Source organism: Xiphophorus maculatus, chromosome 23 (assembly GCF_002775205.1).
Source record: "Xiphophorus maculatus strain JP 163 A chromosome 23, X_maculatus-5.0-male, whole genome shotgun sequence".
Classification (NCBI taxonomy): Eukaryota; Metazoa; Chordata; class Actinopteri; order Cyprinodontiformes; family Poeciliidae; genus Xiphophorus; species Xiphophorus maculatus.
Window position 1 is genome coordinate 1,018,480 of NC_036465.1, and position 15,582 is coordinate 1,034,061.

Consider the following 15,582-nt stretch of genomic DNA (forward strand, 5'->3'; position numbering starts at 1 on the left):
TGCTTATTTTTTAATACTTTATCATTATCATTATTCTACCAATAAAAAAAACTACATGAGTGTTTGTGCACCAAACATTTCAAGATGGACTTAAATTCATATTAATGGATTAGTTTCAGTTTAAAATGTAATTATTCGGATGGAGAAATAAGGATTTTGTGATATTTCCAGTTTCTCAGTTACTTCTATTTTGCAAAAGAAACGAAAACAAGGCCCGTTGTAGCTGCGCGTCATGTAACGGCTACGAAGCACCACCAGGTGGCGGTATAGCGCTGTTACCTGGACGTAGCCGTGCGCTTTTACCGTAGAAAGAAAGAAAGGAAGGAAGGAAGAAGGAATAATTTTAAGCTTTCATTTCTCTTAACTTTGATTTTCTGCTTACATAAAATGAAAACACATTTAAGATTTCAATATTACACCAATAAAAATCAGGAAACAAAAAAACGATAAAAAAATCAGGCGGATATTAGTTCAGAAATAGCGATTTTTCTATCGGTATATTGAAAGTATAAAGTATCAAAAGTATGGAAAAATGTAAAAGTATTTAAAATTATAAATAAAAAAGTTAGGAAAATAATTATGGAATTAATTTTCAGTATCAAAGAGCACCAATAAATAAACATATCACACTAATTAAACCCACTAAATAGCATTAATTTTAACAGAAGTTAAATTGTTTTTTGTATTTTAGCTCATAAAATAATAATAATGATTTTAATGGATAATCTTACATGAAATGCCTTTACTTTAATAACAGAATGTCCCTTTAATAACTCCTGTTTGACGTGCCGCGCTGCAGTACTCGCATCTAATTAATTAATTTTAGTTTAGTTCATTTTTTCCTCCCGAACCGCTCCAAATTCGTCCTCCACCTTCCTGCTCTCCGATTGGTCGGCTCGCTGATTGAGCCGCTCTCTGATTGGCGGAAAGTTCCGGCTGAGGCGGGTCTCTCCACGGACTTTTGTTTTCTCGCCTGCGGCTGAAATTTGGACGGTGCGGATCTGCTGGAGGCGGTTTGGACTCTTGGTTCCGCTGTTTGGTTGTGGATACATGAGGGGTTCGGTTCCGTTCTGGTTCTGTGAGTGTTTCTGGGCCTCTGCCTGCTCTCTGTGAGCGCTTTCCGCTCGGACTGTCATTGAGAAAGTCCACATGTTGGCTGGCTGGAGACACTTTCTGCATCTTTTTCCATCTGGAAATCTGATTTGTTTGTTGGAGGTCAAAGTTTCTGCTCTGCTCGGATAAATTTGCAGTAAGTCTGACTTTATTTTAAATATATTAAGCAGATTAAGCCTCATTTTTGTGTATAATCTCCATGAAACCAACTTTGTTTATTGTAAATAAAGTTTGTACACATTTGTCCTAATGAAATTCTAATTTGAAAAGTTTCCCAGACATCTAAATGTCCTCTATTATCTGTCAGACCAATAAAGAAACTATAATCTAAACGTTTATTTAGTCCTGATTGAAAATAACAGTGAGAGAGCCTGGACAACAGGCTGGTAAAAATCGGTACCGACACCGGATCTCCTCTAAGTTATGGGTGAGAATTTATGTTGCATAAAGATTAAAAGTGTCTGCTGTAAGGAGAGCCATGTGGACGGGATAAATCTGCTACTTCCAGAACATCTGGGCGATTTATCTCCGTAATAAACCCATCGGCCTCTTCTGACCGGACTTTTAAAACCCTTTAAAACCTTCAACTTCTGAAGCTTCACTTTTTACTCTTTATACTTTTACTATTACAAGAAAAAGAAGCTAAAACGTGACACAACTGATAACCGTTTATTTATTTAAAACGGTGGGTGGGAAAAAATTACTTTTATTACAGTTATGCTCTAAAATTTAGCTACACAGAAAACATTTAGTTGTTGTCCATCAGGAAACATGTTTATTGTTCATAATTTATTGTTTATTGAATATATTCTGCTTCTATCCTTTTATTAGCTGCACTAGTCTGCAGGCTGCTGCTTCACAAAACTGATTTAAAAAATGAATCTAACATGTCAGCTGCTTTTCCGCTGCAGGAAATCTGCTTTTAACTAACATCTTACTTTAGTTTTAAGGGAAAGAAAATCATGAAAGGGATAAATATGTTCTACAGTAGAAATGATTCATTTTGATAGAAGTTATGCTAAAAAAGCACAAAACTGACTCCATAAGAAAATAATGTTCCTCTCAGGTTACTGATGTTATTCCTTGCAGAAATGAAAAGAGGAAAAACATTTTTAGTAAGCTAAGCAATAATGTCAGCTCTGCTAATGCTAAACTGCTAAAACATAAAGATATGAGCAAAAGCTAACATTTAACCGCTAGACATGTAAAAAATCAGCAGAAGCAAATGATAAACCGATAAACACATTTAAAAAATTACAAAAGTACATAAAAATTTAGCAGAAGCTAACACTAAACTGCTAAGCAAAGAAATTAGCTGAATCTAGCGTTAAACCGCTAAACATGTAAGAAACCGCTAACGCTATACCGTCACATATAAAGTATCATATGCTCACATCAAACCTCAAAACACGTAAAAAAAATAGGCAGAAGCAAATAATAAGCACATTTAAAATATTAGCGGAAGCTAACGCTAACCAGGACGACGTCTGTCTCTCATCTTCGTGTGTGAAACTCGCTAACAGCAAAGTCCTCAGATTCTTATTATTACTTTAACGTCGTATTAACAGATGACAAACATTTGATGTCACATAAAGTTCATCCGTCTCATGAAAATGAGGAACATTTTATGGCAATAATTGGTTAAAAATGGCTGCCGGCTAAATGCCTGTCACATAGAAACCATCCGAACTGAGGGGTTAGCATGCTAATTTTGATCATTATATTCAGACCTGGTCGATTTTTACAGTAACGTGCTGCAGGCTTTAGGAAGGGGAACAGTGTGAATGTTTTACCTGGTTCAGTTTGTAAATCGCAGCGGGTCTGGAGGTTTTAGTTCCGGTTCTCTGAGTTCGGGTCAAAGTCCAGAGGTCAACGCGGAAGATGACCTTTTCTTGGACCAGGATGTCGTTTCTCTGCATCAGTATGAACTTCTGCGTCTTCCTGCCGTCCAGGTCACCTCACCTCGCCGCTTCTCCGTAAAAACAAAATGGAGGTTCTGCGGATTGGTCTGCTGCTGCTGGAGGTGATGATGATGTCATCGGCGGCCAGAGGTGAGTCCGCCGCAGGACATGAACACGGAGACACTTCACCGGGAAGACAGACGGTCTGCGTAGTTCTGCTGTCTAACCTGATTACTTCTTACCTGCTGAGCCAGTGGGAGCATGTAGACATTTAAAGGGCCGGTATCAGATTTCCATCATATCATAAAGTTTTTCCCTCATCAAAAACAAACCTGGAGGTTTGCTTTGATTCTTTCATGTTTGAGAAATTGTTTAATCTCCATGGCAACCATTCACCTGCTAAATGTCAGGGTGGACCTAACCCCGCCTTAGAGCGCAACTCCTCCCCCACTCAGCTCCTTCAGACTAGCCAGCAGGAATTAGCAAGCAGCTAATTGCTGTTCGGTTCGGTTTTCTGCCTCCTGCATGATCTGCAGCTGAAACAGAGGAAAACAGCGTCAGGCATCAAGGCATCAGCATCTGGTGGAGCGTCAGCATCAGGCGCAGCATCAGGCGGAGCGTCAGGCGGAGCATCAGGTGTCAGGTGGAGCGTCAGGCGTCAGGCGGAGCGTCAGGCGTCAGGCGGAGCGTCAGGCGTCAGGCGGAGCGTCAGGCGTCAGGCGGAGCGTCGGGCGGAGCGTCAGGCGTCAGGTGGAGCGTCAGGCGTCAGGTGGAGCGTCAGGTGTGGCGTCAGGCATCAGGTGGAGAGTCAGGCGTCAGGCGGAGCGTCAGGCGTCAGGCGGAGCGTCAGGCATCAGGTGGAGAGTCAGGCGGAGCGTCAGGCGTCAGGCGGAGCGTCAGGCGGAGCGTCAGGTGGAGTGTCAGGCGTCAGGCGGAGCGTCAGGTGGAGTGTCAGGCGTCAGGCGGAGCGTCAGGCGTCGGGCGGAGCGTCAGGCGTCAGGTGGAGCGTCAGGCGGAGCGTCAGGCGTCGGGCGGAGCGTCAGGCGTCGGGCGGAGCGTCAGGCGTCGGGCGGAGAGTCAGGCGTCAGGTGGAGCGTCAGGCGTCAGGCGGAGCGTCAGGCATCAGGTGGAGAGTCAGGCGGAGCGTCAGGCGGAGCGTCAGGCGGAGTGTCAGGTGGAGTGTCAGGCGTCAGGCGGAGCGTCAGGCGTCGGGCGGAGCGTCAGGCGGAGCGTCAGGCGGAGTGTCAGGTGGAGTGTCAGGCGTCAGGCGGAGCGTCGGGCGGAGCGTCAGGCGTCAGGCGGAGCGTCAGGCGTCGGGCGGAGCGTCAGGCATCAGGCATCAGGTGGAGAGTTAGGCGTCAGGCGGAGCGTCAGGCGTCTGGTGGAGCGTCAGTCGGATAAACAACAAACAATAATAATAATAATAATAATGATACAGACGCCTGATGCTCCATCAGGCGGACTTTTGAGAAATGTGCCATTCAACAATCTGAAACTGAAGGCAGCACTAGTTGTTAATCTAAGTTTGTTTTGCACTAACACAGATTCCAGCCGTTTCTGATTTCTCATCATGTTGGTTTTTATTTCTGTTTCATTCTTTCACTCTGTTCTGATCTTCATCTGTTTATCTTTGCTGATAAAGAAAATATGGAGAAAAATGAATCAAAGCCAACAGATTCCTGCAGATTTTAGCTTCTTTTATCCAGATTTAACGTTGCGTTCAGGATCAGCGCGTCCATTTGAGTTTAATTTATGAAGCCAAACAAAAAGTTAGAAATTTAAAAAATGTATTTTTGAAAAATTTGTTTTGTAGTGATTCTGATTCCAGTCGTTTCTCCGTTTCTGTTTTTACACTCTGCATATCAGTAGAACATTTAACCAGCCGGTTGAACTAGCAGCTCTGATTTCTCACACATAATGTATAATTATTGTTACTAAAATACTCAAGCTGATGAAAAATGTTGCCAAATATTTTCATTTCACAATAAATGATGATTTTGTTTTTAAAATAGTTACTGAGCTCCACAGTAAATCCTGTTTTTACCCAAATAAAGACTTTGATCTGTTTGAAGTACAGATTTAAAATCTCTCTGATCCTCATCCCAGTCAGATGATTAATTATTGATTGATGAATTGGAAAGTTTTAGTTTTCTGTCTGGCTGACAATGGAGGACATGTCGACTCGGCGAACTGCAGACCGACGCTCCGAACGACGAACGAGCCGGGAACGTCAGGAAACGTCAGGAAACGTCAGGAAACGTCTTCTGCTGTAAATTCCCTCCGACGCGCCGGAGGTGTCGCTCTACTGCCGTCACAGGGGTCAGAGGTCATTTTAGCTATCAGATAGCTCCTCCCTTCAGCGGGTTGGGTTAGGGTTAGGCGGACCGGAGCCGGGTCGAGTCGAGGCGGTCTCTGATTGGTTCTGTTCTGTTTCGCTTGTACTGGGTCATAAATTGAGGCTTCAGTCAGATCCGGTTCGACTTGTTGAGTCTGGGCCCAACATGGCCGCCCTGAACAGGACGCGGCGTGGGACAGAGCGGTCCGTCTTCATGCTGTCGGATGTCCCGGTGCATCTGAACCAGACGGTTCTGCTCCTGCTGCCTTCCTGTTTTACCGCCGCCGTCACAGTTTTACTGCCCTGCTAACGCTGCCTCCTATAGACCCGTTTAGGCCGAGTCCCTGTTTGCTTTGGCTCCACTAATGGGGCCGTCAGGGTCCGTCTGGCTCTGCGGGGGGCCGCCGATGTTTGCACAGCAGGAAGAAAAGCAGCGGAGGAGATGACACCACCGATGACTTTAACCTCTTCAGCTCTGAGAAACCTCCTCCATCCAGATGTTATCAGACCAGCTGCTGAAAACTTTCTTTTCTCACTTTGATTTGACCCGTCATCACTAAAATCAATATGAACAAATTATTGACTCAAAATTAACTCCTATATTTTGCTGAAAAGTTACTTTTAAGTTAGTTTTGTTTGATTTGAAGTGTACTTAGACACTTGCAATAGTAAGAAGAGAAATTTGTTCCAACATTTTTAGAACAAAGAACATGTTCTAAAAATTTTAATTAGAAAATAAAAGCATTTCACATTGACCAATAGAAATGCATCTTCTGGCTGGGACTTCAGAGGAAGTCCCGCCCCCAAAGGTGTGAAACGGAATCAGGAAAACGCAATTTAAAAAAAAAAATCCACTAGTAAAACCTTAAAAATGTTTTTAATTATTTAAAACTAAAATCTGGAAAAAAAAAAAAAAAGCAAAAAATAGCAAACTTTATAAATGAGGTTCAAGTACTGCCCAAACATTGTAAAATACTAAATGTATTTATTTTTATCACAAAATGTTCAAAGTTTCATTGTTAAAATTAATTTCTTTCCATGCGTTTGTTTCTTGCAATAATATTGGCATCAATTTCTCTCCATACGGAGAAATTAGACGTGAATACTTGGTAAGATTTTGTGTTTTTGCAGTGTCGCTCCTCCATTTTATGAACCTGCAGCACATTTAATCCTTAAAATGGAGTTTACAGATTTCAAACATCCATATTTAGTCAGCAGGAATATTAAAGGAGGTTTGGAGGCAAATCCTGCTGCTTGTAATTCATCAGTATCACGTTTCTCCGCCTTCGTCCCGACATGTTCAGAATACTGCCATGCATTTTTCCGTTTACTGTTTTTCAGAACCAAACCTGAGATTCATGAGTTTCATCATGAGGAGAACAGTCGGTCGGTCTGCCGGTCGGTCGGTCTGCCGGTCGGTCGGTCTGCCAATCAATCGATTGGCCGGTCGGCCGGGTTGTTTCGCTCCGTCTTTAATTTGAGGTTCATCAGAAGGACTGAAGTGGTTCAGAGCAGGGGTGTCCAAACGGCGGTCCAGGGGCCACTAGGGGTCCTCTGCAGGACTTTGGGCGGCCGCTGGCCTCAGAGACTTCCTTCTTTTAGAGAAAACTTTTTTACAGAAAATATTTCTGCATTTATCTTAAATTACTTTCACTCAAAAGAAATAAAACAATCAACCCCAGAGTTTTGAAACTTGTCCTGTGCTAGCGTCTCCTGCTACGATGATTTACTGGTCCGCTTTCTGGAGAAATATGACTTTTTGTTGATTTCAATAAAATACATTTTTCAGTTTATTATTGAGCAGAGAAAATAAAAATGCAACAACAAACAGTTTTATTCTTGTCTAAAAATCAATCAATCTACAGTCAGAGGCCCGAATCGACCATTTTAAAAAAAAGTATTTGTTTTGGGTTTTTATTATTTATTTCCTGGTTTATTTCAGCTGCCGCCGTCATGCAGACGTCTCTGACAAGACAGAAATAAAAAGACGCTGAATTAAAAAACACTCTAAAAGTAAAAGTCCGCAAAATACATAGAGTGGCTTTACAAAATAAAAGTAGAACACCATCCTAATAAATAAATAATAATAAATTAATGAAATGAATAAATAAAACTGATTTATAAAATAAGCTACTCATTTAATAAAACATTTTGTGGACGTTTATTTATTTGGAGTATTTAATTTGGAGAAAAGTTTTTAAAAAATGACAGAAAAATAAACTCAGAAATTTAATTATTATTTATTAAAACTTTATTAATTTATTAATTCATTTAAATTTTAATAAAAAAATCTCATAGATAAAGAGATTAATCAACATTTTGCACTTTGATGCGTTTCTTTGGGTCCAAGAAAATCCAGAAAACGAGATAAAAACGGGGAAAATCTTCATTTCCCATTTCAGACTAAAATCCGTTTATTTTTCCGTGTTGGAGATTTTTTGTTGGATAAACCGGATCAGAGCTGCGGGTCCAACGGGTCGTTTTATAATTAATTACTTTAAAATTCATGTAGATCTCAGAGTCCTGGAGGTAAAGAGATGAAATCCTGGAAGAAGCAGAAAAACCCAAATAAAAGTCAACAGAACCGGAGGAACAGAACCGGAGGAACAGAACCGGAGGCCGTGGGTCCGGCAGCTGTCCGTCTTGGCGTTGTGTGAAGGTTCTGTGAGAAATGTGAGTTGGGTCAAACCAGCTGCTAACTTTTCCCTTCACAATAAGAGCTCAGAATCAGCATCTAACAGCTGTTCCTGTTGCTACGGAAACGCCACCACTTCCTTTGTTTCTTTAACTTTATCAATCTGTGCTCACTGAACGTTATTTAATTTGGATTAGAACATTTAAGAAGCTCTGGGAGGGTTGACGTTTAATTTGATGTTTTATTGTCTTAAGAGTTTTAAATATTTTCCTGGCTGTTGGCTAATCTGCATTTCAGTTTCTATTTCGTTTATTTTAATGCAAAGCAGCATTGATGTGTTTGTAAAAGCTGTTTTTATTGGTTTATTTGGATTGAAAGCGCAGCGTTTAATATTGTAAAGATGGACTGATCCCTCTGCCGGGTCTGATTTTCCTTTAACAACTTAAAAAAATCTTTCATAGCTTCCCTGAATACTATGCTAATGTGGCACTTTAGCATTAAATTTAGCCAAATGCCACTTTGGTTTAGCACTTTATTATTAGCTTATGCTAAAGACCATGTTTGTATGGCACTTTAGCCTTAGCTTAGCCCAACTGTGATGTTGATGTAGCACTTTAGCATTAGCCTGGCTATCAAAACTGGTGTAGCGTATTAGCATTAGCAATGCTAATATTTACAATTAGTGCTTGAGAATTAGCACAGCTAACGTTTTAGCTAGCGGTGTCCTCCACTGTTCCAACCAGCTGTGATCAATGTGATGTTTGAGTTAAATCCATTTTAGCAATTAATCAGTCTTCCTGCTTTTGAACATTGAAGTTTTAGAAAATCTAGATTTTTTCAACCACTTTGAACTACAGAAACAGGATTTCTGTAGTTCAAATGAAAAAAAAACAGTTTTTCAAAATATTTTCTATCATCTGTAATTTATTTGTAAGAAGACGTGATTTGTTATAAAGAAATGTGTGATTTTAATTTTCTTACTTTCCCCAACGTGAAGAAGTTGTTTGGCTGTGAAAGTGTCTGATTTCATGACTTTATGAAATAATTCCCCGTCTGAGGAGCGGACGCACGGCGGACGCTACGAAGTCTCGCTCTGACTTGATTACTGGAAATAAATCGAAAAGCAACAGAGGAAAGCACGGCCGACGTTTCTGGCATTTTTTCCCAAAGCGAGAAGCCAAACATTGACCAGATCTGTAAAAGATTATAAAAACAGATACCGGGTCCGGTCTCCAGTGAAAGCGGGGAACGCTAATCCCTCGCTATGCTAACGTGTAGCTGGAAGGCCAGCAGACCAGTAAGCTGCGTTAATCATTCCTGCTGCTCGACCCTTCACACCGCCGGCTCAGCGTTCTGATTACCAGAGTAATCCCTGAGTTGTGCTGGCACCGTCGTCACGCTGGGACACAACAGGCCTTTTCTCTGCATCTAATTAGCATCGCTACTTACAAGGCTAATGCTTTCTGCTAATACTCTCTGCTAAAGGTTTTTGCGAATGCTCTCTGGGATTTAACCGCTCAGCTGCAGGGGAGGGACAGAAATCTTGAGAAGAGTTTGAATCAACCCAGTTTCAGAAAAGAAACTGGATTGATTCAGAACGACGAGAATCGTTTAAACTGGACCAGATTGATCTCTTCTCTGATTGGTTGAACTTCCATGATGTCACCCAACAAGGAAATGAGTTTCAGGTGAAACAGTAAAATGTATTCACTGGTCATCTATCCGTCAATCAATCAGTCAATCAGTCAATCATGGACTCATGTTGATTTAAAGACTTCCATCTTTAAATCTCTCCCAGCGTTTCTCCGTCCGTTTCTCGTCAGACGCTGAAATTCTTGTCTGTTATCTGCTGGACGTCTTGCTCTCTCTCACTCTGTGGCAGCCTGAATTTCTCTGACTTCTTTTCTAAACACAGAGAGACTTCTTCTCTCAGTAGCAGCTTCTGCACTGAAGAGTGTCGACAGCGCTGCCTGGTGGCCAGACGGTGTAGTTCAATCACTGGTCATTCTGAAGTTTGACTTAGTGTGGAATAAATTATTTCTGAATACTCTGAGGAATATTTTACAGCTGTTATATAAACAGGACTCATGTTGTTCACTGCAAAACACTAAATATTACCAGGTAGTTTTGGTCTGTTGTCTCATTATGTTATGTTTTCTTAGTGCTCTTGAAAAACATAACTTAAGAACAACTTTTCTGCCAGAAAAAGGAGCTTATTTTAAGTAAATTATTTCAATCTTAGTGTAATAAGATATTTGCAGTAGAAACCCGACCAAAAATACTTTTGTGTTTTTGCAGAGTTGGAATAGAAATGTCGTCTATCAGAGTTTACTGCAGAGGAATAAATGAAGGTAGTAAAACAGAGGCTGATTCCTCGGTTGTTTCCGTCGGTTTCCAGGAGCGTTCAGGTCGGAGTGAACGATAAACAAGGTCATTCAAGGTCACATCTGCTTAAAAACAATCCAGGTTTCTGTTGGTTTCTGTGTTAGCATGTGATAGAGGAGCTGCTGTCGCCTCATTCAGGCTCAGAGACGCTGATGACAGGAAATGAAGAAAACTGACAGGACGCTCCTACCGTACCTGAGCCTGAAGCTGATTGGTTATTATTCAGCTGTTTTATGGTTTTCCTGTAAATAATATGCGGAAACAAACTAACATTAGCATGCTAACCACTCAGGTTGGAGGTTTTTCATATATCCCAACAGCCACTTGAATTTCAGGATGACTGACCTTTCTCAAGATGGCCGCCGTTTTGAGCCTTTTAAGTCAGTTACTGGTGTAAAATGTTCCCTATTTTTGTGACTTAATGAATTTATGTCTCATCATGTTTTCCTCTTTGCTTGTCATGTTCATAAAACTTTAAAGTGATGAAATGCAACAGAATCAGAAACTGAAGACTGTTAGCGAGTCTCAGACCAGGAAGGAGATGAAGATGAGAAACGGTCGACCTAATGGTTAGCGTTAGCTTCCATTTATTGTTTTATGTGTTTAACGGTTTAGCGTTAGCTTCTGCTAATCTTTTTTTGGTTTAGTGGTTTAGTATTAGCATCTGCAGATTTTTTTAATGGGGGTTTAGTATTATTTTTTATGTTTATTGCTTTAGCATTAGCTTTAGATGGTTTCTTTTCTGGCTAGTGGTTTAGCGTTAGCTTCTGGTAATTTTTTTGTGTTTTGCCGTTTAGTGTTAGCTTTTGCTAATTTTTTGTCTGTTTTGTGTTTTAGTATTAGCTTTTGCTAATATTTTTATGTATTTAGTGGTTTAGCGTTAGCATAGCAGAAATGACATATTCATGGAGGATTTCCCTGCTTCTTCATTGGGAGATATTTGAGATTAAATGAACATGTGGATTAGCATGTCACACACACACACACGCACACACACACACACACACACACACACACACACACACACACACACGAGACTAAGACAGTGACCAGAGCTGAACAAATGGACTTAGTCACGGCTGAAGATTGGTGTGGAATGTGGGAGGGGGACACGTGTGTGCATGTGTGTGTGTGTGCATGTGGGTGTGTGCATGTGGGGGTGTGTGTGTGTGCATGCCTGGAATGTTTGACTCCCCACCCAGTGAACCAGAAAACTCGCTGGTGGAGGAGGAGGAAGTACAGGAAGAGGAGGATCGAGACGGAGATTTTATTTTTGTTTCAGGTTTGAATTTTTTCTCAGCATCAGTTAAAGAGGAAACGTAATTAAAACCAATTAAATAAAAAATTTATCAGTTTCAGGTATGAATATTTGTAATACAGAGGCTGATAAAGTAGATTTCTGACGAATTAGTCAAATAGGTGAAATAAATTAACCCTGGAGCTTCTTTCTTTAAGCTTGAACACTAAAAGTGAATCATATTTTAGAAAACCCAACTGGAAGAAATGGGAACAAACTCCCAGTTTCCTCTGGTCTGAATCCACAGAAAAATATTTGGAAGAAAACAGTTTAAATGTAATCCTGAAGTAAAAACTTAATACGATAAACCAAAATGGTTCAACATTTTATTGATTTATATTTAGGGTTCCTTGTGAATGCGCTGCTAAATGCGCCGAGAAATGACTTACAGTTACAGAAAAACCATTTACCACGGCCCTCGGTGGCTATGCTAACTAGCCTTAGCATTCAAAACATGTAACGCTAGCTGCAGCGCTACAGAGAACGAAGGACCCGCCTCCTTGCTTTGATTGGTTGTTTCCAGTTATCCTTTGGAAAAAGAATAACAGATGAAGCCGGGAGTAATGCAGCACACGGAGCTTCAAAAAAAATGGGTCCTTTATTGTTTTTAAATGAAAAGAAACTCTTTTTCTCTCTTTCGGAGTTGCAAAGAAACAAATGTAAATGACCCGTATTCTGTCAACATAAAGCCTCAGCTTTGGTGAAAATGGCGGGCTCACATGTAGCAACGTAGCTTCACATACAAAACTAAACTCTTACAAAGGGTGTAATAAATGGCAGTAGCACTTCTAGAGGACAAACAAAGACAAACATAACATTAACATCCTCTCCTTAACTTTGGTCACGGAAGATAATTCAGCTTCGACATTAATTACCGAACACTTGGATTCTCGCCCTGGTGGCCAGGTACTCATCCTTTTCACCAGGTCTGGCACACAAAATGTCCTTCTCTTCCGCTTTTCTCAGAATGCCACGATACATACACATGAGGCCTTTTTTCTACTTCCTGGAATCTTTTGACCTCTCTGTAAAGCAGCACCACATGCTGGCAAAAACAAGAATTGCAACCAGTTGGCGAATCAAAGTAAAACAAGGTTTACAAAATGCAGTTCACGACCCACCAAAATGTTTTTTGGAGTGGAACGAGCAGATGACGGCTCGACAACCACAGTGCCTCCCAGTGACAGTGGTGCAGTGGATGGGAGCTTACCCCAAACCACATACTCCTGACGAGGAAGGAGGGTAACAGCCTGTCTGAGCCTAACTGTTCCAATCTTGTCAGGTGAAGTAGAGTTTGACCACCGAGAAACACAACTCAGAAGCTGCAAAAACTCCTCACACTCTGGGTTTGCAGTGTTAGATGTAATGAGTTCCCAGTACCTCGAATCAGTTTTCATTCTTTGAATAAGGGGCCGGAGCACATTGCTACCAATGATGAATTCATCATGTTGGCCAGGTATCAAAAATGTCGGTACTGTAAATCTGAAGCCATAGATCTCAATGTCCAACTCATAGATGTATCGAGGCTGCGTGAGAAGGCCACCACACCCAACGAGCACCACATTCTCTGGGACTGCAAGAGGGATCAAATCAACACCCGCGGCTCTTAGTTTGCTCTCTTCCTCCACGTTCGAAGCATAAATGGCCTCAGATGATCCAGTCTCTGACTTTTGCCTACAACTGCACGGTTCATGAGACCACAGGCTTTGCACCGTTCTATCTGATGTTTGGGAGGATTCCCAGGCTGCCTGTTGACCTTGTTTTTCGGAACGTTCTTCATGATGATGCTATTTGTGACTACCACACTTATGTCAAATCACTGGTTGAAGATTTACGTTCTGCCATGCTAATGGCTGAGAAGAACACCAGTGCAGAGCAGAAACATCAATGTGACCAGTACAACAAGAGAGTCAAGGGTCACCCTCTGTCAGTTGGAGATCAGGTCCTGGTGGCAAACAAGGGAGCCAGAGGAAAGCGAAAGCTTTCTGATAAATGGGAGCCTGTGATGTACACGGTGGTTGCCTCCAAACCTGCTCTCCATATTTATCGTGTTAGAGATCGTCACGGCAATGAGCGTGTGGTGCATCGCAACCTCCTTCTTGACGTGAACTTTTTACCTGTGGGGATGACCTTGGATGGGAATGTGAACCGCCAGGTTGATAGTGTGGTTCGAGTCCCCCCGGTTCCTGATTCACATGGAACAGGAAGATTTAGTGAGGCTCCTAGTGCTGTTCCTGCTGAGCCTTCCCTACCCGACTCCCTGTCCTGCAGTGATGGGGATGACCGTACTGCTTCATGGGTTCAGGATGTGTCCTTGGCTCCATCAGTTGGAAATAGTGACCTGCCTCATGACTCTGAAAACTCCTCTATGGAGACAGGGGTACTGGCGACTGCTGGTTCCTTACCTCATCTTCCTGATGCTGCTGGCTCTGTTCATCCTCCAGACAGGGTGGGTGAGGATGTTGTTCGCCGCCTAACTTCACGCTTTGGGAGGGTTATTAAACCAGTTTGTCGCCTGATAGAGTCCATGGCCGTCATTGAGGCGCTTTATGATAGGGATAATGTTCAAACTGTTATTGACGTGTGAGTTTCCAAATTCTCATGTGATTCCTGCCATTGGCTAGGATTGTCTTTGTCTTGGTTTGCATAAGCTTCAGTACCATTTATGTGTTTACTCTGTATGGGGGGGGTGTAAAAGGCACCTCTTGTTGTCCATGGAATACTGTGAGATTTTGCTGGGCGTCGAGCGATCTCTAGTCTCCTGACCCTATTGTAGGGTAGCTGTTTGGCTGATGTGTTACATTGTTGCAAAAATAATAAAATAAAATTGTACTGCTACTAAGTGTCTTTATCACTGTTTTTTATTTTGTGTAATTCTAGGGGGGTGAATGTAACCTGGTTGTTGTTATAATTACACAAAATGTCTTTTTCTATTGTTTTTCTGTTGGATATTTTCGTCAGGTATGTTGTATAAAAAAGGTTTATTTTATTTAATGTGAGACATGACCCCCGCGCCCTTTTGTCATGTTGTCCTGCGGGAGAGGACTTGGAGCGGGCAGCTTGTAACTATTGTTTTTCTGTTGGATATTTTCGTCAGAATAAATCTTTGAAAGCCAAACAGAGTCACGGCCTGACTAACATCTGATAACCAGCACAACGCAGAAGGGATCCGGTTACACATGCACCCATTCTTTCACCTGGTTACACACATTTCAGAAAGAATCCGATTTCTGAGATTTTCATTCTGATACCAAACTGCCACAGTTTCAACAAATATTTTTTATTAAAGCTGCAAACTTAAAAAAAAAACATTAAAAGGGGAATAAACATGTTCTGATGTCATCATGACAATCTGATCTCTGATTATTAGCCTCATGTGTGTGGCGGTGTTGCAGTTAAATATTCCCCTAGAAACGATGATTGAGTCGCTTCCTCATCTGTATCAGTGACTCCCAAACACCAAATATCCTCCTGTGTGTGTGTGTGTGTGTGTGTGTGTGTGTGTGTGTGTGTGTGTGTGTGTGTGTGTGTGTGTGTGTGTGTGCGTGTGTGTGTGTGTGTGTTATCAGTGTTAATGAGTAACAGCGTCGGCTGCTTATCTAAACAGGTAGCGGTTTCTGCTGCGGTCATTTTGACTGGAAACCAGTGGAACCACAGAACCCAGTGGTGTGTGGTTCACTGGGTTCCTGCTGAGACGGATCCACAGCTGGTGACTGAAAACCCAATCTGACCCGGCTCAGGTTTCCTCAGCACCTGCTGGTCCACATGCAGCCGGACCAGAAGCGGCATGTTTGGTTAGCAGCATGCTAGCAGCGCTAGTCCGTTAGCTAGCTATTTAAGCTAATACCAGTTTAGCTTCGGACGCTTTGATTCGGTTTCTGCATCTTTGCTTCCTGTTTTTTCCTTAATCAGTGTC

At 41.8% G+C, this 15,582-nt stretch overlaps 1 protein-coding gene across 1 annotated transcript in view; it reads left to right on the forward strand.

The window, feature by feature from the left end:
• The first annotated feature begins 1,000 nt into the window (after positions 1 to 1,000).
• fgfrl1 (fibroblast growth factor receptor like 1) overlaps positions 1,001 to 15,582 on the forward strand; it is a 58,243-nt gene continuing 43,661 nt past the window's right edge. The window contains exons 1-2 of the mRNA XM_023329077.1: positions 1,001 to 1,249; positions 3,066 to 3,164. Of these exons, the coding sequence (XP_023184845.1) occupies positions 3,101 to 3,164 (64 nt within the window). The 5' untranslated portion in view covers positions 1,001 to 1,249; positions 3,066 to 3,100. The remainder of the gene's footprint in view (positions 1,250 to 3,065; positions 3,165 to 15,582) is intronic.